The sequence below is a fragment of the Carassius gibelio genome, chromosome A25, assembly GCF_023724105.1.
Source record: "Carassius gibelio isolate Cgi1373 ecotype wild population from Czech Republic chromosome A25, carGib1.2-hapl.c, whole genome shotgun sequence".
Taxonomy (NCBI): Eukaryota; Metazoa; Chordata; class Actinopteri; order Cypriniformes; family Cyprinidae; genus Carassius; species Carassius gibelio.
In genome coordinates this window covers 7,129,353-7,155,108 of record NC_068395.1, presented here as the reverse complement: position 1 = coordinate 7,155,108, position 25,756 = coordinate 7,129,353, and the positions used below count along the sequence as shown (strand labels likewise).

At 36.7% G+C, this 25,756-nt stretch overlaps 1 protein-coding gene across 4 annotated transcripts in view; it reads right to left on the bottom strand.

The window, feature by feature from the left end:
- Window positions 1-23,906, bottom strand: part of LOC127947299 (liprin-beta-2) — a 38,814-nt gene extending 14,908 nt beyond the window's left edge. For all 4 annotated transcript variants that reach the window (XR_008151268.1, XM_052544306.1, XM_052544308.1 and 1 more), the window contains exons 1-8: window positions 23,796-23,906; window positions 21,102-21,307; window positions 13,251-13,337; window positions 11,610-11,723; window positions 8,027-8,164; window positions 4,135-4,338; window positions 3,290-3,382; window positions 948-1,059 (exon numbers count right to left, since the gene is read on the bottom strand). Coding sequence is in view for 3 of the 4 variants with exons in the window: in XM_052544306.1 (XP_052400266.1) it covers window positions 948-1,059; window positions 3,290-3,382; window positions 4,135-4,338; window positions 8,027-8,164; window positions 11,610-11,723; window positions 13,251-13,337; window positions 21,102-21,307; window positions 23,796-23,859 (1,018 nt within the window). In the remaining variant the exon portion in view is untranslated. The remainder of the gene's footprint in view (window positions 1-947; window positions 1,060-3,289; window positions 3,383-4,134; window positions 4,339-8,026; window positions 8,165-11,609; window positions 11,724-13,250; window positions 13,338-21,101; window positions 21,308-23,795) is intronic.
- Between the last annotated feature and the right edge of the window lie 1,850 nt (window positions 23,907-25,756).

Genomic DNA, 25,756 nt, shown 5'->3' with positions numbered 1-25,756 from the left:
CAGACCCATGGGAAAGCAATGAATGGCTGCGGGGTGTGACAAGCATGAAACAGCCTCTTAACACCCCCTCCACACACACACACACACACACACAGGTAGCCATTGAGGGGATAATCGCGGCAGACTTGACAGTTTTCCAGTGTACATAAGCCAAATTGACAGTGTGACGCTAAGGGGCAGCTGAATCAAGCTGGGAGAAAGCATGGAAGGATCATGATATATTAAATACATAAATTATACATACATTAAAGTGTTTATTAAATTTTTAATTCTGATATTTTTCTTACAAAAGCTTATCGATTCACTTCAAGAGGCTTTTGTTCACCCCAGGGAGCTGCGTGAGACTTTTTTTAATGGATTCACGCTTTTTATTTATCTTCTTTTGAACTGATGCATGCAACACAGATGGTATTAAACAGCTTGAAAGATCAAAGACAATTTTTTATATAACTCTGACTGGATTCGTCTGAAAGAAGAAAGTCATATACACCTAGGATGACTTGAGGGTGAGTAATTTATGGGCTAATTATCATTTTTGGGTGAACTAACCCTTTATACTTAGTTTTGGCTAAATTTGCAACCCTGTTACTCATTTCAGAAACAGAATCAGAAAGAGATTTATTGCAAGTATGCTTGTGCATACAAGGAATTTGTTTTAGTGACATAAGCTTCCAGTACACAGAGACAACAGCACATAGACATACAAAACTTATTTAGTACATTCATAAATTGTCCATTTGATTTTGATGTTTCTTTGATGTTTATTACTAGGAAAAAACAGTCAAACTAATCAGGGTTTAAAACTGTCCTTAAGACTTAATTTATAAAAGGTTCAAGTCCTATTTTGTACCTTATTAGGGTAAAGGGTCTTATTAATGCAATGCTAAATTATTCTGCACTAAGGCATCACTTCAGCAACCATTAGGATTTAATCTTCTTAGAGGTACCTCTCTCTGTGATGTCATCTTTGACGGTTCCTTGGGACAGAAGCTGATTCTGTAAACACTCAATTTCAGCATTCTTCGTAGCAAGCAGCTGCTGGAGTTTGCCAATCTCAGTCTAAAAATCAAAACATAAAACACTTTAAACCATCATTTTATTAACACTTACTTAAGAAAGAAGAAAACAAGATCCACATGTTTCACAACGGTATTAATATTAATAGTTTTTGGGAAAACAGGGGAATCTGACACTGAAAACACAAAAATGACAGGCACAACAGGGTTATATACAGGTTGAAATAACCTTCACCATTTTGGGTGATAAACGGTACGTTCACATTTAAAAACACCCACTATATTGTCACAAAATGCAAAATGGGGGGGGGGGGGGTACCACAAACATGTAAGCTTTTTCTGTTTCATATGTAGAATATACCTACTGTTGATATACCACCACCAAATAGCTAGCACAACTCTCTGACATGATTTCCCACAAAAAACTTAAATGGTCAAGTAGCAATGCTGGAACTACAGTTGGCTACAAGGTTAAAAAAAAAAGTCACACAATTATTTATATTGAGCTGAATTATCAAACACAAAAAGTCTTTCCACACTGTAGCTTTCTAGCTAGCTAAATCAAGACAACAGATTTCAGATTCCCGCATTACGACGTCTTGAAGAGATTACATTATCCCTTTTAGAACTTTGAGACTGGCTAAAACATCTTTGTATGCAGATTCCTTACACCCGTGTCCAAACCTTGTAAATGCTCAAATGTTAGCACATAGCAAGACCCATGACCCTCCTTTTATTTCTGTGCCGCACCACAAATAAACATTCACTCATCAGCCATTGTTTAGTCAAAAATGAGAGAATGTTGTGTGGGTAGTAACAGGCAAACATGACTAAATTAGGGAAGAACTATTTGTAGTATTTCATTACAGGCTATAGAAGACAATAAGACATGATGAAACGTACATAAAAAATGTGCTGTATGTACAAATATATTGTGTCAATCTGTTAACATTCCTATACCGAACTGTTCAACACTTGTTCCCAAGATGGACGGACCTACCAATCTACCAGAGAAAGAAGTCATACGAACCCACACTAATGTGCAAGTACTCACACAAACAGATGGATGATCTATAGTAGCCCATCCACGTATGCACTTTTTCTACACTGCTCACTTCCACATAATGTGGTTTAAAAGATTGCCGGTAGACCATGTGGAGATCTATCCTTGGCTAAGCTCTCAAAGCTAAAGCAATTGCAAGCCATCTAAACGGGTGACCATTAACAACTGGGGATCATGAAGCTCAACGATTATCATAAAATATTTAGTGATTAGCTTGTCAACAACTGACTGAATACCAATCAGTGATGTGTCAGTGAACGAGTGTCTAATCTCGCTCTTGGAGGGGCCATCTTCCTGCAAAGTTTACCTCCAACACATCTCCCTGACAGTTTTGAGTGGTTCTCAAAAGTTTGATTATGTGGTATTGGTTTGTTTAATTGGGGTTGCAGCTAAGCTCTATAGGATAGTGGCCCGGATTGGATAACCCTGACTTAAAACAAATCTAGATGGAAGAGGGTTCAAGAGGCACAAGTACTGGGAGGTGAGAGGCATAACAACCAAAGGAGATGACATTTTCATGGAACTATGTCAAAGTTTGGAAAATGTAGACTTCCTGAGCAGAGGTGGAAATATTATGAAATAAACACCATCTTAAATGGCACTCTTGATGCAAACTTCAAGTGGTTTTCATTTTTGGGTATCCCTATAGTCCACAAGACTGTAGGGTGTCCCAATTTATGATTCAAAAGGACCGCAAGGACTGAGGGTGACATTTTGGGACAGGGCCATCATCGCCCAGTCCCTTGTGTCATATTCCTCAAGGACGACAACAAGGGATAAGGAGGGGGAGCAAGGTTAAGCACCTGAGCTGTCCGACAGCACTTCTCCCAATGCTGTCGTTCTACCTGAGTGTGCTCGACCGTGAGCTTCAGTGTAGAAAGCTTGGTCATGAGCGACTGGTAACAGACATGGAGAGAATAGGTGATAGAAAGCTGGAGGAAGAGAAAGCCAGAGGGATGTTCATTATGCTAAGAGCTTAAGAGACTCTGAGAGTGCAGTGAACAATTGAATAAAAAGTATGTATAGAACAGTTATGGGATCAGAGAAAGAAATTGCATTGAAAAGAGTCTGCATTTAGGGTTAAGCCAATATATGGCTAAAGAGACTGTTAGTAAATGCTGATGGGGCAGTTAAAGTTCGTTATGAACAATACAGAACGACAAGATACTAGACTGAAAGCTAATAGGAGTCCAGATTAAATATGCATTACCTTAGTGGCTTTGAGCTTCCTTTCATATTGTGATTTCTCACCCTCCAGTTCTTCAACTTTGCTCTTAAGAAGGTGAAGCTCTTGTAACAAAGCCTGATGAAAAAAATAAATAAATAAAAAAGAACAAATTACACATCACCTTGCAGTGGCAAACATCCAACCATTCTGGCAACTGCTCCTGGAAAAAACATGCTTCTGTCTAAGGTACAGTGCTCCTAAAATGACCTTGCAGAAAAATAAAACCCTGAGACTTTCTTGTGCATGTGGAAAAATGTTCTTGTGGGCACTCGAAAGTTCTAGGGGCTTTTTCCCTGCAAATTCCACTTCAGGGTCTCCATGTTAAGGCCATTCATATCAATACAAAGGAATTCGGAAGAAAAGGTTTGGACTGACCCATAAAACCCACACCACACAAGAAAGCTCTGTAGATTCCTGGTAAACCTTATTAGTTTATTAAAAAAGATAACTTGGGACATCAAAAACTGTCCTAACTGATCAAGGAAAAGAATCTAATAGTCACCACTAAGCCCACAACCCTCCTGGAAGCTCTCTGGATCTACTCAGAAACGGTTAGCGTTAGTGAATTTCCTTCATGCAGCTTTACAAACAAAATAAATCATGACATTCTGTCATCAGAACACACTGCAAACACCAGTAACCATGAGATTCCCACAATGGAGCCCACAGACAAATTGGATTCACTGTAAGAAGAGGCAGTTAATAGCAATTCCTGTTGCCAAGAGTCCAAAAGTGAGATGGGGGGAATGGTTATTTTTTTAGGGTAAAGCAAGGAGGTAAAAAGGGGGTCTTGAAGTAAATCCACCACATAATGAGGATCTGCCTACATTCTCTCCTCCACTTCTACAGTGGCAGCTGCATTCCTCAGCATCAGAGGCACCAAGGCCCACATCGGGGCTCTGGTCGAGAGCCTCGCGTGTGCCATTCTCGCCCAGGCTCTCCCGAGCTCGCTGCTCCTGGATACGATTGCTGATTTCCTCCTGGAATTTACACATCTGCTCCTGTAGTTCACTAATTAGATTAACCACACTCTGAGAGAGCAAAAACAAGAAAGCCAGAAAAAAGGAAAACAGTGATCAGATTTGGAAACACAGTTACACATAGACATAGACGGTTTTATGAATAATCAGAGTTCTCTGAATAGGCATATTCATTTTTGGCTTTGTGGACTTTAGGGTTTAGAATCTAATAAGTCACATTTCCACTCCAGAGGTTCAGGCTCAGTTTTATCTAGCGTTTGGCCCTTTGGACTTTCAGAAAACTAAAAAAAAAAAAAAAAAATCTGTCCACAACTAATCCCCAATAGTGTTTAGACACATACCTTCTATGTCTCAGCATTTTTTTGTTGTATTATGCTTGAAATAACATTCTTCTGCATAAATAGTAAAGGTGGTGAAGGGACCTGCATTGTGACCTACTCTTTGCCGGTAAAAGTTTTTTACTGACCTTTTTTTAAATTTAAAGAAGGGTCTATATCATGTCTATATAAATTGCACGACTTCAGCTTGTCCAAAATGCTGCAGCCAGACTTCTTTTAAACTGTCGTAAACATGAACACATAACCCCAATTCTCAGATCCCTTCACTGGTTGCCAATCTTTCAGAGAATAGACTTTAAAATTCTCCTCTTCATTTATAAATCCTTTCATAACAAAGCTCCTGTCTATTTATCTGAACTTCTTCAACCTTATACTCCATCAAGAAACCTACGTTCCTATGACCAGGCTCTGTTGGTGGTCCCTCGCGTTAGGCTAAAGCGTAGAGGGGAGCGTGCATTTGCAGTGGCTGGGCCACGACTCTGGAATACCCTGCCTTTAGAGATCAGATTGGCCCCTTCCTTGTCTATTTTTAAATCCTTGCTAAAAACTTTTTTATTTTCCTTAGTGTACTGACTACTGTGTTATGCTACATTTTGAAATGGGGGGGGGGGGTTACATTTTTGTCTGGTCTATTTTTTTTATGTATGTGTAATATTCTTGCTCTTATGTAAAGCACTTTGGTCAGCCAGGAGGCTGTTGTAAATGCGCTATACAAATAAATTGAACTTGAACTTGAACTATATGAGGACAAGATTTTCTGGGAACCAAGATACTGCATTTCAGAGGACAAAATACATTTTGGGCATCTGTGATACCTAATCTGTGACGTATAATGGTACAATGCACCAATTACAAGATATTATTTTAGCAAGAAGCATGTTAATGTTCAGTTTGTTTTTCACTTGTGCACAAGAGAATGATTAGTCAAGCTAATCTTAGCTATTCTGACAGAAATGCAAAGGCTGTCAGCCAGAGGAAGTTTCATATGATATTCCCCGCTGATGCTAAAGCTGATGATAAGGCACACATTCCATGCTTATATATAGCTCTATGCTAAAGGTGAGTGGGGGAGAAGTGTTTTGCGCATGTTGTATGTTCAAAGTGAATTTCTGCCATTCCGTCCTGTTGAATGGAGCCTTGCAGCTGTCACCCTTGAGGCCAGTGTTTGTTGATGCAACAAATGCAAGGAGAGCTCGGTTACCACAGAACAGAGAGTGTGCAATGACACTATGGATTTATGAGAAGAAAAAAAATATATAAGAAAGAATGATTTTCTCAGATTCACTTCATAAACCCACAAATTTAAACATAAACTAGTCACAGAATATGCATATACCTTTGTGACAATTCTCAATGTTCCCGTTTATAAATATGTGTGCATGTATATGTATGTAGGTAAATGCAGAACATCTTTTAGCAGCCTTTCCTTCGCTTGTTGCTTCATTTCTAAACATGAATGATACTCATTGCAGATGTGCGTTAAAAAGTGTGTGCATGTTGTGTACAGCTGAACACTCCTCAAGACAAGCACTGAGCACTTCTGGCGTCTGTCATTTTGTGTTCATCAAGCTGCCTGTCACGATCTCCCATTTAGGCCCATCACATGCTTTAGTGTCTCTACTGATTAGCATCTTCGCTTATCAGCACGCTGCCTTTTTGGCACTGGGAACATTTGTGGGACATGGGGTTTGAATGTGTGTGTGTAATTGTCTCCGTGTGTATACATATCCGAAAATCACGTTTCGTTAAGCACACAGTCAGTGTGGAAAGACTGAGTCTCTGTGATAGCCCGATTCAAACATATGTCAAAGACATACTGTAACAATGAGACGTCTATGGCTCAGAGTCAAACTCCTTCCTGTTTTTGGTCTCTTTGAGTCCTTGGTATACTTTTCTGAAATCAAACACCAGGATAATGTTCACATACTAATTGAGAAATTTGAAAAGCCATTTTTTCTAACGACTTCCAATGAAGCTGATGAAACATTTTGAGTCTATGATACCAAAGCAAATGAATATTCAATATGAAATTTCCCATGACTTTAAGCTTGTCAATAATAATGGCTCTTCAAGGCTTTGAAATCGCTGATATTTCCAGGTTTTCGCATGGCTGTGGTAAACCCATTCCATCTTTAGACAGAAAGCCAGAGATTTATGTTCAAGAAAAATAAAGCACAGAAAAGATGCTCCTTAAAGTTTTATGGTATTTTTCTGAGTCTGTTTAGACTGTTGACTCTGCACAAAGTATGTAACACTGCAAGTTTAATAAGTAATTAGGTGTTAAGAGTTGATAAATCTACAGGATCTACATATACTCACCACGACATAAACATGCCACCATGACTTCACTGTCCCCTAGTTATCTTTCCACATGCCAAGTGGAAACATCAGATTAAATATCAGCTCAAAAGCACGTTTACTGATCTTGTATTTCAACATGACACTCTTGGTAACCACAATAGTGTGTCTGATATCAGTTTCTCTTCTATTATAACCATACACTTTTTTTTATTACTATACCTCTAAATGTATTTAACAACACATATACTGACACGGCTGCTTCCTGTGTGTGTGGTTTCAATTAAATTAGAGGCAACAGGTGGACAACAAAGACATAGGCATGCTCAAAAATACCTAAATAGCATCTAGTCAACCGAAATCATTCCTAGTCAACAAATCTAAAAAAGTACTACAAATGCAAATATTAGCATTTATCAGTATTATTTTATGAGCTGATAGCAGAGGCGTTGATAATAAAATAGAAAAGATGTATAAATTATACTCTATAAACAAACAAATTGAACATTCATTTTGATATACATATTTAAATATATATTAAATATACATTACTTAATATAGTTTAGAACAAACTGTTGTTATTTTTACTAAAATAAAATAAAAGTTTTCTGTCATTTTAATAAGTCTGAAAAATAATTATTGCTAAAATGAAATTTTAATTAAAAAATACAACTGTTTTCTGTAATATAAATTATTTTGAAATAAAGTAATTATTAGATGAAAAATTTAAGCTCGAAGTAATGAATTGGCAAAAGCATAACACTACTCAAATCTAAAACATTACTTCAATATAAAATAAATACAAAAACTAAAAATATGAAACTAGGAGGCCAAATAATTAAAAACAATTTTTTTATTAATTTTTTTTTTTTTTTGCTTTGATAATAAAGTTGCCATTGAGAATCATGAAAACAATGTATTGGTATTTTGGTTACTGATATTTTGACATCCCTGCAAAACAGACTACACATATAGAGGAAGTAAACAGCCATTGGATTAAATCATTATCATTTAGACAGATACAATACTATGACATTAATCCAATACCATCTCTTAACAGATGAACCCATTGCCCCGTATGAACTGACAGACTGATACAGTACCTCAGCTTTATTATGTTTCTCCTGTTCATCATTGTGGTTGTGTTCCTCCTCCATGCCGACTAGCTTGAGTTTCAGATAGGAAACTTCATCCACGAGTTCCAGTTTCTGTGTCTCCAGTGAGGTTCGTCTAAGGAGCTCCTAAAGCACATGCACACACGTTAGCGAACACATGGTGACACACACAAACACACCCACACATTTGTACTGTATACAGTAACAATCACACGGCACACAGGCGCTTCTTGCTGCTCCACTGGCCAAGTTCTCTCGCAGTAATGCTTAGGCTGAAGCCAAGCGCCACTAAATATACTCAAGCACGCTATTTTTACTTCCTCTGCCCCTGTATGTGAGAAAGTCAGGAGGGCCAAAAGAGGGAAACTTTGTTTGATACTACCGGCTAAATCAAGCAGGACACTGAGAACCTTTGCGAACCAGTGTTTAAAAAGGGCATAAATTGCCTTGTGCACATAAGAAAACCTAGTTCTAGTTATGCCTCATGCCTCATACCAGAATTACCCTCAAACACACTGCCAATTAAAAAATAAAAATAAGCGCAATCACTTCCTCTTTCACCTGAAGTACTTCCTCCTTGTAGTTTCTTAATCAGAACGCTAAAGTCCCTTGTCTTTATTGGAAAGCTCAGATGGTGTGCTCATACTTAGTTTAATCTAGAAGCATGTCAAGTGAGTCCCAGACATAGTGATTTTGGGTAAAGACCATGAATAAAGACCTTGGTATATTGATGATATCTTCTGTAAATTACATTGGACATGAGTCACATTCAGCCACCGACATCACAGTCCTGATGGGGGGAGGATGGGGAGGGGGGTCATGCCCTAATGGTGTTTAGAGAGTCAAAGGTTGCGGGTTCGAGTCTCATGCTGGCAGGGATCTTCAGGCTTATTTGAAAACTAAATGGTCTGTTTGTTGGAGCAGGGTTAGAACTAAACTCTGCAGGCCTCTGGCCCTCCAGGAACTGAGTTTGAAATCATGGTGTCTAGATCATGGTGTACAGCAGTGGTTTTCCAGCTTTACTACCCCAAAGTCCCTAATTGGCCACAATAAAAAAGGTAAAATGCACCACAACTTTTCAAATTGTTTCTAATTTACTGGATAAGAATTACATTACAAGAATACATTACTAGAGTATACTAGGACACTCTACCTACAAATTTTAATTAACTCAATAAAAATTTAAAAGTTTACATATTACACTTACATATTATTGTTCTTTTCTTTGTTTTGATTGTTTCTATTGTCCTCGCTTTGGTTAAAAATGTCTGCTAAATGATTACATGTAATTAAATGTAATGTAAATGTATTTAAATGCTTTGAATTAATAAAAAAAAATATTTATAAAATGAACTAAAACACCCATGTAAATGAGAGTAATCAATTACTATAAATGACATGACTTTTTTAATAATTAAGCTCTTTTTATTTTTTTAAGAACAGCTGGAAAAGATTAAGCTGTAGCAACCAGAGAGGCTCACACTTTTTGAAGTTGAACCCCTATTACCTACTATAAATTATTATTTAAAATATACTTCAATTTAATGTGAACTAATGTGAATTTGCATTATTGCATTTTTCCATTTGATCCATATATTTTCATAATAAAAATACCCATATTTCAATCGTAATAAACACTTTTTCTCTCACTTTCTGTATCTGTTATATGTGGAAGGCATTCCGGCGGATCACGCAGGACATATGTACAGCGCACGTCTCTGAGATATGCTAGTCTAGCCATTTTTCTATAGGAGCAAAGGATCCTTACTATAGGAAAGGAAAACCTCCTTTTCTCCTATTGGTTTATTTTCAAAATCCTTCAACAATTATTATTTTTATTATTAATTATATATATATATATATATATATATAATTAATATTATATATTATTCTTATATATATATTCAATAGATTCAATGAATCTTATCGCTACAGGAGGCCTTTATTTACCTCGCAGAGCTGTGCGAGGCATGTTTTATTATGGATGCGTGCACTTTATTTGTTCAACAGAAACACCCGCTGACTGCAATGATAGAGCTTGGAATAGCCAGGAATATTTTGAAAGAAGAAAGTCATATACACCTAGGATGACTCGAGGGCGAGTAAAACACAGACTTATTTTTTTATTTTTGGTTGAACTAACCCTTTAAATTATCCATAATCAGATAAAGGACTGTTGGTAAGATAGGGATGCACATTAAAAAGAGTCCAACGCGTATACACCTGGGTATCTTTTTAACATGTAGCTGTTTCTTAGAATAAAGGCTTTTTTCCTTACTGACAATGTCAATGTGATTTTTTTGGTTGTGCAACAGGATCCACCTATTATAAAGAACCATGGTATTTAAGAAAACTGCCATGACTAAGCTGAGAGTTTACTTGCCCTATCAATCAATGAAAACATGAGGGCCCTCTCTATCTCTCCATCTCTAGCATTTGTTGACACAGCCGTCCTGTTATGGAATCCTGAACATGATCCTTGGCAAAGTGGCCAATTCTCACTAATACAACCTTAAAGTTGTATGAAACTGAACTGAATTGGTACGTCAAACAATTATAGGATTAGATCATATAAAATAAGTTAATATTTTTTTTTTATGCGTTATGTATCGAAATAAACAATATAAAAATATATACTTTAATATTAAATTATTTGCTATTATTATTATTATTGTGTTATATAATATATATATATATATATATATTTTTTTTTTAAGAATTATTAAATAATTTACCGGCAGAATTCCAGAGACTTTTCAAGGTGTTTATCACCTTGTGGGTGTTTTCAAACTGCTGGGTGTTTCTAAATCATGCAATCTAAATGATCCCAAACCCACTTCTAAACCTAACGTCACTATGACATCAACCAATCAGGTATCATGGTGTAAAAACACCCTGATCTGGTAACTCCCATTACTTTCCTGCAGAGACCTATACTTGGAATTCCAAGGAAAAAAAAGTGACGTGCATAAAATATTAATCATTTAACCTTTTGTAAACATTGTCACAATGACTCAAGTCCTTTCTGTCTGAGTAAGTCTGTGCATTTTTTTTTCAACATTAAAATCCTCCTCACAAATAAGCATATATTTATTTCTGTGGTTTCACTTGGCAATGCTAAAGGAATATAGCCGTTTCAAAATCATTTCTCAAATCAAAGGAACACTTGCCAGCATAAACTAACCCAGTGACTAAACGAGTGTGATTATAGATCCACCAGTTTTAAGCCAGTTAATCACATGATAAACAGTAAAACACACAAAAACATGCACAGTTATCATATTTTATGATAATAACATCCACACAAACAAACAACTAACTTTGTAGAGACAAACGTGGATGTGAAGTTCTGAGGGTGTGATTATGCCAGCACGGAGCAAAAAACTGGTAACCCACATTCATAAATCTAGTACACTGAGTCAAGTCTACACAATTAAATCTGAAACTGATGTAAAAATTACTCAAGTTACTCAAGTTTCAGGTAGTAAACAATGTTTTACAAACATTCTATTCTTCAAACCACAATTCTGCTTAAAACTTGATGTAAATGACAGCAAGTATGTGGTCTTACCTGTTGAAGCATTTGCTCAGTAGAAATGAGTTTGTGGTGGTGTTCTTCCAGGGAACTTTCCAGATCTCTGATCTTTTCCCCTTGAGCTTCAACCTGGTCAGTGAGAACACTCACCTAAAACCAACAGACAGCACAAAACGTTCACTCAGGCTAACCCGAAACCTGCCCAGAGTTTCTCTGTCATTTCCTCTGACAGATATGCTAACGATGATTGCAACACACATGCAAACCCAAAGTCTAAACAGCAGAGGGATGTAGTCCTTCAAATGTGTACATTTGAGTTAAAAACGCTCATTCCTTAGCTCTGAGACACTTCCATGCTAACATGTGAGTCTGCTTGAGATTCAGTTGTTTTAAAAGTGTCCTTTTGTTCAACACCAACTGAAGGACTACCAACCAGCAGGACAGGTAAAAGGAGAAGAACAACACCTCGAGGGCATTAGGAGCCAATCATGTTCAGCAGTGTTTTAGACAATCCACCAATCAGAGCACAGGAGGGGAAGGACTATGGAGAAGGGCAACTTTTGTAACACTTGTTGCAGAGTTAAAAGACCTAACTTCTTAAAGGGGAAGTGCTTCACTTTTTTATGTTAAAATACTTTCTATCACCTCTGTTTAATATTCAAAGACAGCCACAAGTAAGCCTTTGATACTCAGTACTGATTACAAAACAACGCCAGGTTTGTTTGAGTGGAAATTGCTAAATTAGGCATTTTATTGTCCACCAAATAAAGATTATAAGTCAGATTGCTTAGAAAAATACTCTCAGACCTCTCATAGAATTTTATAGACTCAGAGATGAGTTACTTTCACCTTTCAACCCTAAGAAAAAAATAAGAAGAAACATAGTTATTAAATTTGAAGATTTGAGAATTCTGGGAATGTCAGTTTACAGTTTTTCCCTGTAAATGTTTCGCTTTTAAACCATTTAACAGGTTTGTACAGTTTTTTACCGTTAAAATCACAGTCATTTTTTACAGTGTAGAAACCATCTGGAATACCCAAGAAAATTACCCAGAACCACCTAACAATGCCCTAGCAACCATATAGAATAACCTAGTGACTAACTACATGCCCAAAAAACCACCTAGCAATGTCCTAACTACACAGAAGCCTTAGAAACCCCCAAAGCAGTGCCCTAGAAGCCACCTAGAAGACATTCAGTATAGAAATAATATAATCTGTGACATTTGTGTGACATAAAATAACTGAATGATATGTTTACTGTTAAATCAGAATGTCTGCATTGGAAAAATCTCTCTTAAATGAACACAAAGAAGCTTGCAAGCTTACAGTAAACATATACCGTTCTAAAGCTGATAATGGCTTAACTCTCACTGTGATGTCCACCATTGCTGCTTGGTAAAATGTCAAGTAACACCAACCCCCTAACCTGTCCACAGATTGTCCCATAGATATGTGATCTACAACATCCCATTGTGCATTAGACAGGCAGCTGTGTCACCCTGGGCTGCAGCGCGTCAGCGTCACATGCCTCTCCATTCACAGAGACACCACAGTCCCCCGGTTTGACCCTGTGAGGTTTTTACAAGCATGTTGGCTAGCTGTCTTCTCATTGTTTGGACATTGTGACTATTATGCTGAGTTGAAATGCCTTGGAGGCCTAGTGAAATATCTCACCTGGAGAACCAGAGACTCTTTGTTGCCTTCTAATCTCGCCAGCCGCTCTTGATAGGTCTCATTGTTGCTTGAGCACTGGAGGTTAACCTGTGGAGACACACATGTACATGTGTTTTTACACAGAGAAGTTTTCTGGATTGTAAGCGTAATTTGATCACTTGAAGTGGCTGATTTCCTCATGAGGACCAAAATATCTTCTCAGTTTGGGTTGTTTCAGGTTATACTTGCTTTGTGGGGGACATTCAGCGCAGACTGAACCTGAATGTTTTATTGGGACATTCCATAGGTTATAATAGTTTTATAATGTACAAACTGAATCTTCTATCCCTTTACTCTACCCCTAAATTTAAATTTTACATAATTCTGTATGATTTTGTCAGCTGTTTTCCTCATGGGGACTAAAAATGTCCACACAGAGGTAAAAAAAATACTGGTAGTTCTATCCTTGTGGGAACATTTGGTCTCCATAACGTACAGAACCAGGTACACATGCACAGACAGAAACTGAAAGTCAACAGAGAGGTGTGCAAGAGGAGAAATAACCTGCTTGTCCACTTTTTGGAGAATAATTGGCTCGCTGCAAACGACAGAATAAACTTCAACAAAGAGAAATATGCAAGTAAGCCAAAAAAAATAGGTGTTGTTTTAAAGGTGTTAAATGACATGTTGGCACCAAAAAAAAAAAAATAATAATAATAATAAAAATGAACTGACAGCTTTGACACCCCTTCAATAGAAACACAATAAAGTAGCTCATTACAAATTAATGAGGTAATTTGCATAATGGTTGAGGGCGACAATAACAAGGGAAAAATAAACAACAGCATGTTGCATAGACCGAGACAGATATAAAGATTTTAAATTTAAATTCTATTTTTAAAATTCTATGATCAAATAAATCTTCTGTCCAGTCTTTAGACTATATCAGCAAAAAACACATCAGTAAATACAGCATGTCGCGGCGTGATAAGACACTGTCACTTGTCAGCGCTGAGCTAGCAGAGCTAGCGCTTGCCACATGTATAATCTCTGTCTTTTAAGCTTTTGCTGTGTCCAGGGCTGTCAATTTTCACAATAAAGCTGTGTACTCATGGTTCACAGGGCCGACTGCCTGGAGGAGCTACAGGGTTAAGCTTGTCTAAAGGCAGTGCTCAGTCTTCACACATGAGGCTTTCTTTGCATAAATTCAACCTGATTATTTATTTCTTGGGAAACAGGTAATGAGAAAAAATGTTTGATATCAGAAGAAAAGAGTGTAATATCATTCAATGTGTTAAAGTGAGGAACTCAAAAGAACTTAAAAGTAACCATATAATTATAATTTATGGAGTGAGGAAAAGAACTACAATCCCCATAAAGCATTGCTACAGATATAATGAAATTAAAAACAATGAATAAATATATTAATTTAAAGTGCTAGTGCTTTACAGGAGTGGGTGTGGTGCTTAAGTGTTATTTTGAGGTCACAGATTTGTGGAGATACACTTTGCAAAATCATGGGTAATGTAGTTTTTCACCAGGAATTCCACTACTGAACCCGATTATTTAAAAAAATAAATAATGTGGACTGATGGCTTCAACAAATGCATATACCATCGATTAATAACACAATAGTTCTGTCGTATAAGGTTTATTAGTTATCATTCAAATCAATTCCCTTATCGATAAAATGAATGGGATTTTTTACTTTTGGAAACGACTGTTGTGGTTCAGTTGCACTAGAGGCTCACAAACTACACTTCAGCTTTAACCTGGAAACCATGCAAACATCAACTGTTTTATTTACAACCCAAACCCACAGAATGATTTGGCTCCTTGTTTCAGATGTCCACCACATGTCCTGATCTATAGTTGATTTAACCTTTAGAGCTGAGTTCAAACAGTGAGAGTTATGATGCTCTCTAGAGCACCAATTCAATTTATTACCTCACCATAGAAATGTTCATATGCAAGACAACCCAAAAGCCCTGGAATGTCCCCCATTTTCAAGTCCCACTGCCTTCTTGCAGAACTGTAAACGCCTGGTATGACTTCAGAAGAAACTACAGTGATCACTATTACACGGTCCAAGAATTTACGTCAATATTGAGAGTTCTACAGTACAACTCCTCCCTGCAATACATTAATGCATTTAATTCCTCTTCTAAACCACCATTTTATACTGTTACAGCTTGTGAATTTTTATTTCTGTAATTCCTTTCTTACTTTGGAATGTAATGGCTGGTTTCGTTTTACATTGTGTACCTTCCTGCAATGTTACAAATATCTGCCCCATATCCGGCTTACTGCAATCCCACAATGCCTTGTAAACCACATCAACCATGGCAGGCAAGCTTTATAAAGCCTCTTGCACTTTAAGAACAGGTGTGCACATTGATGTTCATACCCCCACCATTAAATTGAATTTTACTGCTTGATTTACTTCTCCAAATGTCAAGTGTTAGTTAGTGAAAGCGTTTTTGTTTGTGTTCAAGGGCATGAGATCAGAATCACTGAAGCTGGACAGGGTAAAAAGACCTTTTGTACTATTGCAAATCACAAGCTCCCGACACAATACAACTTGATGTTTTGAACGACAACAAACAGTTCTACACAAATCAAATCACCATGGACTCTCGTTTCATGCAACTGTCACCATCTAAGGTTATTTATTACAGCTAACTTTAAACTATACATTAAACAAAAAAAGAGCATTCTTTCACTTAGCTTAACTGTAATATTAATATTATGTTTTGTAATATTGTCATGGTGTTTGTAACGTTGCTATGCTGATTGTTTTGTAACATTTTAATGGACTATTATTTTCTTGCTGGAAACTTAATTTAAAAACAATTTAAACATATCAGTATTCCATAAAAAAAAGTTTGCAATAATAACTGGTTGACCGTGCATGAGAGAAAGAGAGAAAAATGTGAGTAATAAAAGCTGAATGGAAATGTCCAAAAAAATGATAACTTTACTATACATTTCAACCTACCTTTTTAAGCCAAGTGAAATGCTTATAAAAGTCAATTTCCTCGTCCATGCTGAAGGCCCATCTTGACCCGTTGTAATGAAGGAGCGACTGCAGTGGCTGGCTGAGATATGAGCTCTCAGTGAGTGCTCTGCCTGTTTTACAGAGTCGCCTCCTTCTTCTTTTCCTCCTTATATTGGCTGCTGAAGACAGGAGGTCTTAACATGCTGAAGTAACTGCACAAGCCTTATTTCTAAAGCCAGATGTCTATCCGAGACCCCCTGAATCTGCTAGCCAGCCAGACACTTAGATGTTCAGTGTGTGTGTGTGTGTGTGTGTGTGTGTGTGTGTGTGTGTGTGAAAGAGAGAGAGAGAGAGAGAGAGCGAGAGTCAGATGCAAAACATAAATCCACGACTTCCACTCGCTGATGTTACATGCTCCAAGACAACATTCAACTCACTGTTTCACACGCAAATCTTTTTTTTTCAGTCTTTTTCTTTTTTCTTTTCTCTGCATGACACAGTGACTCTAATTAAGTTTGAGAGCAAGTCTGAAGCGAAACAAGCCAGTGTCTCTGTTTAAACACATCTAAAGAGGGAGAGTGGGACATTTAAAGTCACACTGCCTCAGTACTCTTCCATCTGTTTTCACTCAAGACTTCAACCCATTATTCCAAAGACCCTATTTCCTGTGGAAGACATCCATCTATTTCTGTGCATTTTTAGTTTTACAACCAAGCCTGCTGTCCAGTTGTATCCTGAAGTCACTTTCAAACCAAGCATCGTTCTGTTGGTCTGCGCAGACATTTTTTGTGTCCAACTTAAACATGAGAGAAATCTGTGTGAGGAACTTTTGCTATTACATGTAACTCCCGACTGCATGAATTCCCACAAAAAAGACTGGACTCAACCTGCAAAATTTTGCAGAGCAATGGTAAATGCAAATTTTCATTTTGGGGTGGCCTATCCCTTTAAGCATATAAAGGCTCCAAAATGCAGTCCTGTAATAACTGAAACATTGATGCCATATTTTTATGGTGAATTTCTGACAACCACAATTATGTGTGATAAACAGTGATGATAAATCTAGACTATTTGGTCTATTAGGTCATTGTTTCGGTCTAGATAATTGTAACTAAGTCAAGAATTAGTCTAATGGACAAATAATTCAGACAGGTTTTGTGAAATGATTCAGACCATTAAAAAAGATTTGAATGTATTAATGATTCATTCACAAATCAGACATCGGAAGGTTATTTATAAATGTGTCAAGAAGAGCCAGTGTGGACTTTTTAATTTCACCCTTTTTGTTACCAAGCTACCACATGGCTTTAGTAGATCTGAAATATAACATCGTACAATATTCTTTATAAATTCACTTTTGCCTTTCACAGAAGATAATCCTACAAGTTTGGAACAACATTAAAGTGAGTAAATGGTTAACTATACACGTTTTCCCTCAAGTAAGTGCAATTATACAAAATGCTTAAACATTCAGTATGGGCCTTGTGATGGTTACCAGGCCCGAGATTCAACCAATATGCCACACCATACCCATTACACCCTCTTTGTATTGCCTCGCATTGAGCATTTCCTGTTTGCGTCATTGGGAGTTTTGTGTACTATACAGAGCAGTAGGGATATGGTCACCCTGAGGATTGTTATCAGAACGGTTAAATACCTACAGATGAAGTCATCAAATGACACTTTGGCTATGATGCACTATCTTTTGGTGTACTTTTTTCATTCTAAGTTTTCAAAAACACATTTTTCTGAGCGAAGGTGTTTGCGATTATGTTAGCTATCAAGCATTATTAAAGGTCCCTGAGATCAAGCAGGGACGATGGTGTCTTATTAGTGTAGCATGCAACTTATCCAAAACTTTGAGAGTTCAGCTGCACCTGGCAAAGTCTCCGATCCCGACAGCTGTGAAGCTGGAGATATACCAGACACACATGTGCATGCATACACAAACAAGAGTAGACGTATTGACATGCTTAGGTCTTAGGTCAGGTCAGGAGATGAACAAGCTCTCTTATCTCGTTTCTGCAGCTGCCGCAAACATTCCTCATGTGCATGTAAACATGGGACAGATATGGCGTGTAAGAACAAAGAGTAATGCAGGCCCTTTAATGTGAACGTTTCACTATCGGGACTTAATTGCATTTCCTGCAATGTTTTTATCGGCTGTAATAAGGAAGCATGACTGTTTTTAAACCCCAAAATTCCCCAATTACGTGGATTTCTATTGAAATAACTGGATTTTGTAAAAATATTCATCAAACAATGTTAAAGGCCTTGAATAACTCAAGTTATTTTTCATTAGATTTAAAAAATGAATGTAAATAAGTATATAACAAAATGATGAAAACAAAGGTGACAGCTGTGAGTAAACAGCAGTTAAGAAAGCATCTGATCATAGCGATGTGGATATGTTTGCACCAGCTTTGTAATTCGGCACTCCGGTCAAGTTACATCATGTTTATTTACAGTATACAGCAATTAATACAATAGACTGCTTTAAAGCAAGCAGCTTTGTAGGATTAAACATGAATAAACATTGTAAGCATTGCTTTAAATTAGAGTTATGACTTACTAGCGTAATGCTAACCCTTATTACTACTTTATATTACTATAAAACTGCTCTCGAGTGTGCTCATTTTTTATGTCATTGACAGACCAAAAAGAAGAAATAAACCGGACAGGATTTCCATGTCAAAGAAAGCATGGAAACGAACCCATTACGTAATCACCACGGACCAATGATAATTCGAAGGTGATAACCTGAGTTTGTTCGAAATGAAGTGACACTAGTTTTTTCTTCATCTTTGCTTGATGTATATCAGGGTCTTTAATGTGTGTACAGCTGCAAAAACAAGGTCCTTGATTGATTCTTGAGCTTTTCTATGTTCATTGACCAAGAAATCACCACAGGCAACTGATGAGAATCATGTGCAAGCATTTTCCATCAGGATACACAAAAAACTGAATGTTTTTGCCAATAGCAAATGCCAGCATAACAAGAAAAACACTATTATGAGAAAGCAAGTATGCATTGTCAGGCTACAGATCAAGAAAATAGTCTAGTTAGTATGAGCTGTCAGCAGAGCTGTCATCCGCAGACTTACCCTAGAGGAGAGGAAGCCGAGCTAAAGGTGACCAGATCATTTTAATGCAGAGCAAGGAGAAAGGAGAGAATGACTGCATGGAGAGGGGGATATGAAGGGAAGAGAGGGAGAGAGACAGGAAGCACAGCCTCACATGTCTCAGAGGGGATTCAAACTCTTTTACAAATATCCAAGCAACATACAATTATATGCACACAAATGCTGGGCCAGAAAACTGCCTCTGGGACACATGAGAAATTGCCCTGTTTTAGGCAAGAGTCTGTACTTAAAGGTATACAGTAGATCACTAAAAAAAAAAAAAAAAAAAAAAGACTCACTCATGTTGTTTCAACCCTGTAAGCTGTTATTTTTTTTTCCACTGCAACACATAAGGACATTGATTCTTCAAGCAGCTTTTAAAGATCTGATTTTAAAAAAGGAGCATAGAAATAGTTCTTAAGACTTGAGCTCACCACTTTTGGGTCAGTGAAATCATTTTTTTGAGTCAATTATTTTTAATGAATTGATCGATTAGGTTCACAGTTCTAACCTTGAGTTGCAATGGTTCTCATGTGAACAGCTCACTAGAGGGGAAGATTTTCATTGAATAGTGATTTTAGTCATTAATGATTTCAATTTGGTCTTCACACAAAGAGATTAAATGACGGAAGAGGACTAATATAGTGCACAAGTCATATGCACACACTGTTCTTATTGTTAACTAGTAATAAAAAATGTTTTGAAGATATATATGTTCATTTATAAATTCATTTTTGTAACTTAAAGTAAACTGAAAACATACAAATAAAAGCTAATTTAAAATAATAATTAAAACCACATTGTATATGGACCACCTTTGTGAAAGATTTACTGTGTTTTTTCCCCCTCCTTTGTTTATATCTTTGCCATTTTTTATTCTACTTTGTGTTCCACTGAAGAAATAAAGTCCAGGTTTGGAACAAAAAGAAGAGTTAGAAAACAATGCAAGAATTTTCATTGATGATGAATTCAATATTATAGCTGCTTATTGAATAAGGCTCGATTCGATTCTCAATTTATTTTTTATTTTTAACAAAATGAGATTTAAGATAAATTATAAATTAAATGTTTCCTTTTATTATTTCTTTGTGAAATTGAAATATAATACTATAATAATTTACTAATATAGCACTTATTGCTCTTTTGTAGGTTTTGATCACTTCTATTTGTCCTCATTTGTAAATTGCTATGGATAAAAGTGTCTGCTAAATAACAAAATTTAAATATAATATAAATATAATTAATAAAAATAAAAAAACAAGCCCCAAATCAAATAAGTAAAACAAATAAAATAAATCTCTTCATATAAACAAAATAAGTCTTTGTTTGTGCTCTTTCCACTTAAAATGAGAGCAACCATGCACTGCATTTTAGTCATGGTCCAAACAAACATGCTGCATTAATACAACATGAGCAATTTTTAATCTATATAAGATTATAGAATTTAGAAATTTGAAGCAAAAACAGAATGATTTTACTTCAGTTTCTGTGAAACTATGCATAAAAAATATCTGCATGAAACAGAAACAGCAGACGAGCTGAAAGAGACACAGATTCACTCTCTGCCAGCAGGTGGCGATTAAAGAGTTTCTGTGGTTTCCGCTGTAAACAAAACAGTGCTGCACTTATGAACTTTAATATGCATTATACTGAGGCAAGCTGAAAATAAAAAATACCATCTAAACGTTTCTAAAGACAGTAAGTTCCCCTCAGACATATATTCATATTAACTTTCACTTTCAAGTGCCTCACCGATCCTTTCTCCAGCCACTCCATGAGGGTCTGTGCGGTGGTGCAGGGCAGCTGGGAGCGCAGTGAGTTGCAGTCCTTGTCCCTGACCTGGAGCTCCAGTGCCAGTCTCAGCTCCTCAGCCAGCTGGAGAACCGGCAGGGGCCCGGCGCTCACAGGAGAGCCCAGATCATACAGCCCATTACTGAACCCCACCGCAGCCTTGGAACCTGTGAGCAGAAATATGAAATGGACTAAATAAAATATAGAAGAGGTTAAACCTTTAGCTTAGTGGTCATATGCTCAAATGGGTGACACAGGTTCGAATCTACTGTAGCATATTTTAAAAGTCCATTCCTTTTTTTCTTATGTTTTTTATTTTACTGTATCATAATAGCAAAAATAATGAGGAAAAGATACAATCTATGGTACAGCTAGGGCAAAAAGTAACTAAAAAGAGGAAAATCAAATAGTAAGAGAGCAGGGGAGGTGTACCATCACGCCATGTCATACATCATCACATCATATTAACCATCACCCCCCACACCACTGCAGCCACGTGTCGCCTCCATCATCTAACACAACAGTTCCAACCGCCCCCCATCTGGATACTATGGAATGAGATGAAACTAATTTACAGGAACATCTGGAAAACTTCAGGATTATATAACACTTTAAACGTGTATGATGACATCGTTCCATTTTTTAATCAATCAGAACAAAGAGACTCACAGTTGACAATGGATAAGGGCCTTGGTGTCACTCTTTTAGCTTATGCAGTTGTAGGCACATTACACAATTCCATTAGTTTACATGTCCCGTTAATGTAAGATTTGTATTGTTTCCATATATCATTACGAAGAAGATAAGTGGGTGCAGTAGCCCCTCACTGCAGAACTCAGGATCCAGGGGGCATGGTTGGATCCACATCTGGGGGGTGGAGATTGGTAGGTTTGGGGTGGAGATGGGTGGGTTTAGGGATCAGGGGTGGAGATGGGTAGGTTTAGGTATATGTAAGGTGGGAGGAGTTGGATCTGGAACCAACCAGGGCTCCTCGATCTCGTGTTCTGCAGTGAGGATCACCTCAGTGGGTGTACTAAAGTGGTGCCAAGAGTAATGAGAACAATGCAAAGAAACGCTTCTTGTATGTATGCCAAGAATGTGAGACGAATGTACAACTGTTTATACAAATGCATAATTTGTGCATTCAGGTGCAAGTGTTTTGCTTGACTGAAGGCATGCAATGACCTCATTTGTTGCTTTAATGGATGAGTGGGGGTGTTGTGAAACAAGCTGTGCATGGAGGGATGCCCTAACGATGCAATTTCAGCTGTAAAACAAAATAAAGTTATTTACAATTATTTGATAAAAAATTACAAAATAAAGAGAGAAAGAGTGGAATATTTATTTTCGCTCAAGCTTTTGAATATCCCTTAGGATTTGATAATCAAAAATCACCTAAAATAACAAAACAAAACAAGTTCTACTGGAAACCGGAAAGTGTATTAAATATATATATAAGGCTAGTTGTTGAATCAATTTACTGTCGTTACATTACATAACATCTTTACATTTTCACATTACTACAATTTTACATTCCTACCTCATGTTTATTGCTCTTGTCATATTGCTGTATTGCTCTTGTTATGTTATGTTTAATGTGCTTTTATGTTTAAATTCCTGTTGTCATGAACGCATGCTGTATACTTGTTTTGTCAATGTCTTGCACCTAGGTCCATCAGAAATGAAAAAAAAAAGTTGAGTTTATCGTAATTGAGATGTTCCAACTGTTACCAGTAGGTGGAGGCATTTCAAGAAGTTTGAGCAACTCGTATAACAACACTTCTTCATTGTCATGAATCAGTTCATACAGCAGAACCAAAGAGACACAACATGCCTGTGGTCATCTCTCATCACACCCTTCTATTCACACAGACAGACATTCATTTAAAGTCTAGATCCAGGAGTAGCCACATGGCATGACATCTGATTACTAAACATTAATGGTTTCAAATGATTTCAATTCATAAGCAATTGATTTATATGTATATGCTATTTGAAATTCTGAATGAGTAATATTTGCCACATGTAGCCATGACACTTATAACTCATGACTTGCAGGACTACACAGCTAATAAACCATGTGTGGTATGCAAAATGTTATTACATGGTACAAATAAGTTTACATTATGATAACAAATCTCATTATATTTTAACTGTAAATGCAATAAAATGGTTTACATATTAAATAAACATAGTATTTCTTATCAAGTACCAGCTCAGTGAAAAATGGAAGATATGAAAATAATCAAAATACATTACAACACTAACATTATGAAATATTATTACAATTTAAAATAACTTTTTTCTATTTGAATTTTTTATGTATTCAACACCCTATGCACACCCTATGGCTCATTATGTACAGTAGCCTAATTAATAGATTAATGTGTTTTAACATTTATCTACTGTAGAGCAGAGCCTTATCTGATTGCTTCCTGAAAAGCAGCCAATCAGAATCCGACTGCAAAATTACCTTTACCTGACCCATTTTTCTGAGAAAATATAATTGCTATTTTGAAATATCCTGTTTGTTATTCAGTAAAGAAGCAATTGACATAATTGTGGACCAGATCATTGCTATTTGGAAGAATGTGACCCATGCACAAGTTCATCAGGAGGATTTCAAGTCAGCTTGAAGCTAAATTAAAGTCTTACCAGCAATAATATCATCCATTTGTTCCAAGGCTGCTTCTAACATGTGACTTGCATCTGAGGCCATGGCGCCAGCCGTCTACTGCATCTGCAGGTTTGCTTCTCAGTGACCTGCAAAAATGTGTCATGTAATTATGCAACATACTGAATAAAAGTCACAATCACAGTTGCTGGGAAAGTGCATTTGGAAATTGAGGGTGGAGTTAATTAATCTTGTGTGTGAACCAATACTATGAATCTCATCTGACGGCAAGTAGCAGCTTGGTGTGTTTAAGACTGTTGCCTTCCTGTACTGTAATGTTACTTGACATTACATAAATTCCCTTGAGTAAATGTGGTTTACAACAGCATTTAAATACAAATCATATTGTCCACTATGAGAAGGCTATATTTAGAATATATATATTTGACTGCAAGCTCTCTGAAGCTACAGGATAAAATGGTCTCCATTTTAAGAGCTAGTGTTTTCCCAAGCGTTAACCCCTGACTCTCTGCTTTGACGTATCCCGAGGCATGTTGGCTTTCTCCTTGTGGAACCTCAGTGTTGGAGGGAAATTTGAGAATAATTAAACCTGTCAGGATCTAGTTTCACCCTATTGTTATGCCTTGTGGCATGTGTAATACACACATTCATACATATATTTAGGCTCACACACATAAACAAATACAAACACAAACAGGTGGCTCTAAATTATTAAAGCCGTTTCCTGCTCACAGTAAAGGTGCACTCACATTTACCATCCTTTGCCAAATCTTTGCAGGTGAAATACAGTCATTTCAATAGGAATCAACATAATTGGTAATATCATGTGAGGGGAAGTTCATCAGACAGATTTGCAGCATTTTTCACACGATGCAAAAAAATTGTGTTATTTTAACAGTAAAAATATTGTATTAACAGTGTTAATAGTTTAACAGTTAGTTCCTGTACTACATACAGGGAACAACTGATAGGACTGGATATTTCATGTAATTTTTCCTGTAAAAAACTGTTAAATGTACAGTTTTTAGAAGTAAAAAAGGTAAATCAAATGATAATTTAAAATAAAAAAACTGTAAACTAATGTTCCCAGAATTCCCTGAGTGACACTTCACATTTGAATATTTTGTTTCTTAATAGATTCTGTTATCAGTTATGCACATTTGGGTTTTATGTTGGGTTTTATCTTTTGTTGTTTAATGAATGTTTATTGCATTATTGTAGTGTCATGAGTCTTTTTCTTTTTTGTAAATTACAGTTGTTCTGTAAATATGTTCACATTTTTTTTTTCAGAATTATTACTCTGTCAACCACAGCTGCCAGTATTTGTGTGTGTGTGTGTGTGTTGATGTTTTCTTTTTACAGTGTTTTTAAAAATGTTCATGCAAAATGTTACTACGGTGAATTAAAAGAACTTAGAAATGATCTCTAAATTTCTTGTAACTGCATTTATTACTGCATTTAACCTACTTGTGCTCTTGTAATTGGGCGGCACGGACAAATGCCACTCAGGTGGAGGGTCAGAAAAGACAACTGTCAAGGGCTAAAGGGGGCACCTCCCACAATGCTGTTCATTATGTAGCTTAATTTAGCCTCACACGTCAAGAGAGTGTTGACTATTCAAGGCCTTGGGATCTTTCACTGAAACAATGTAATTGAAACACACAACAGCGCTATAATCACAGCCAGATAAGGCTGTGTAGGCTTTTCTGTCATATATCTGCCCAAAAAATTGTCTGTGTTAATAAATATACGACCCCTCAATGTTCTGAGATTAATGAGAAATAACAACCATTTTTAGATGTCTGACCCACTGCAGAAGACCAAGCACTCATATCTGACCCACAAACTCAGCAATTTCAGGCAATTAAATCAGCCTGATAAAGATAATATTAGCCACAGCAGCTCTCCTGTGTCATCGGTTCCATATCATTACAACCTGCCATAACACTTCAATAGTCTGTTCCCATGCATTACATCTTCT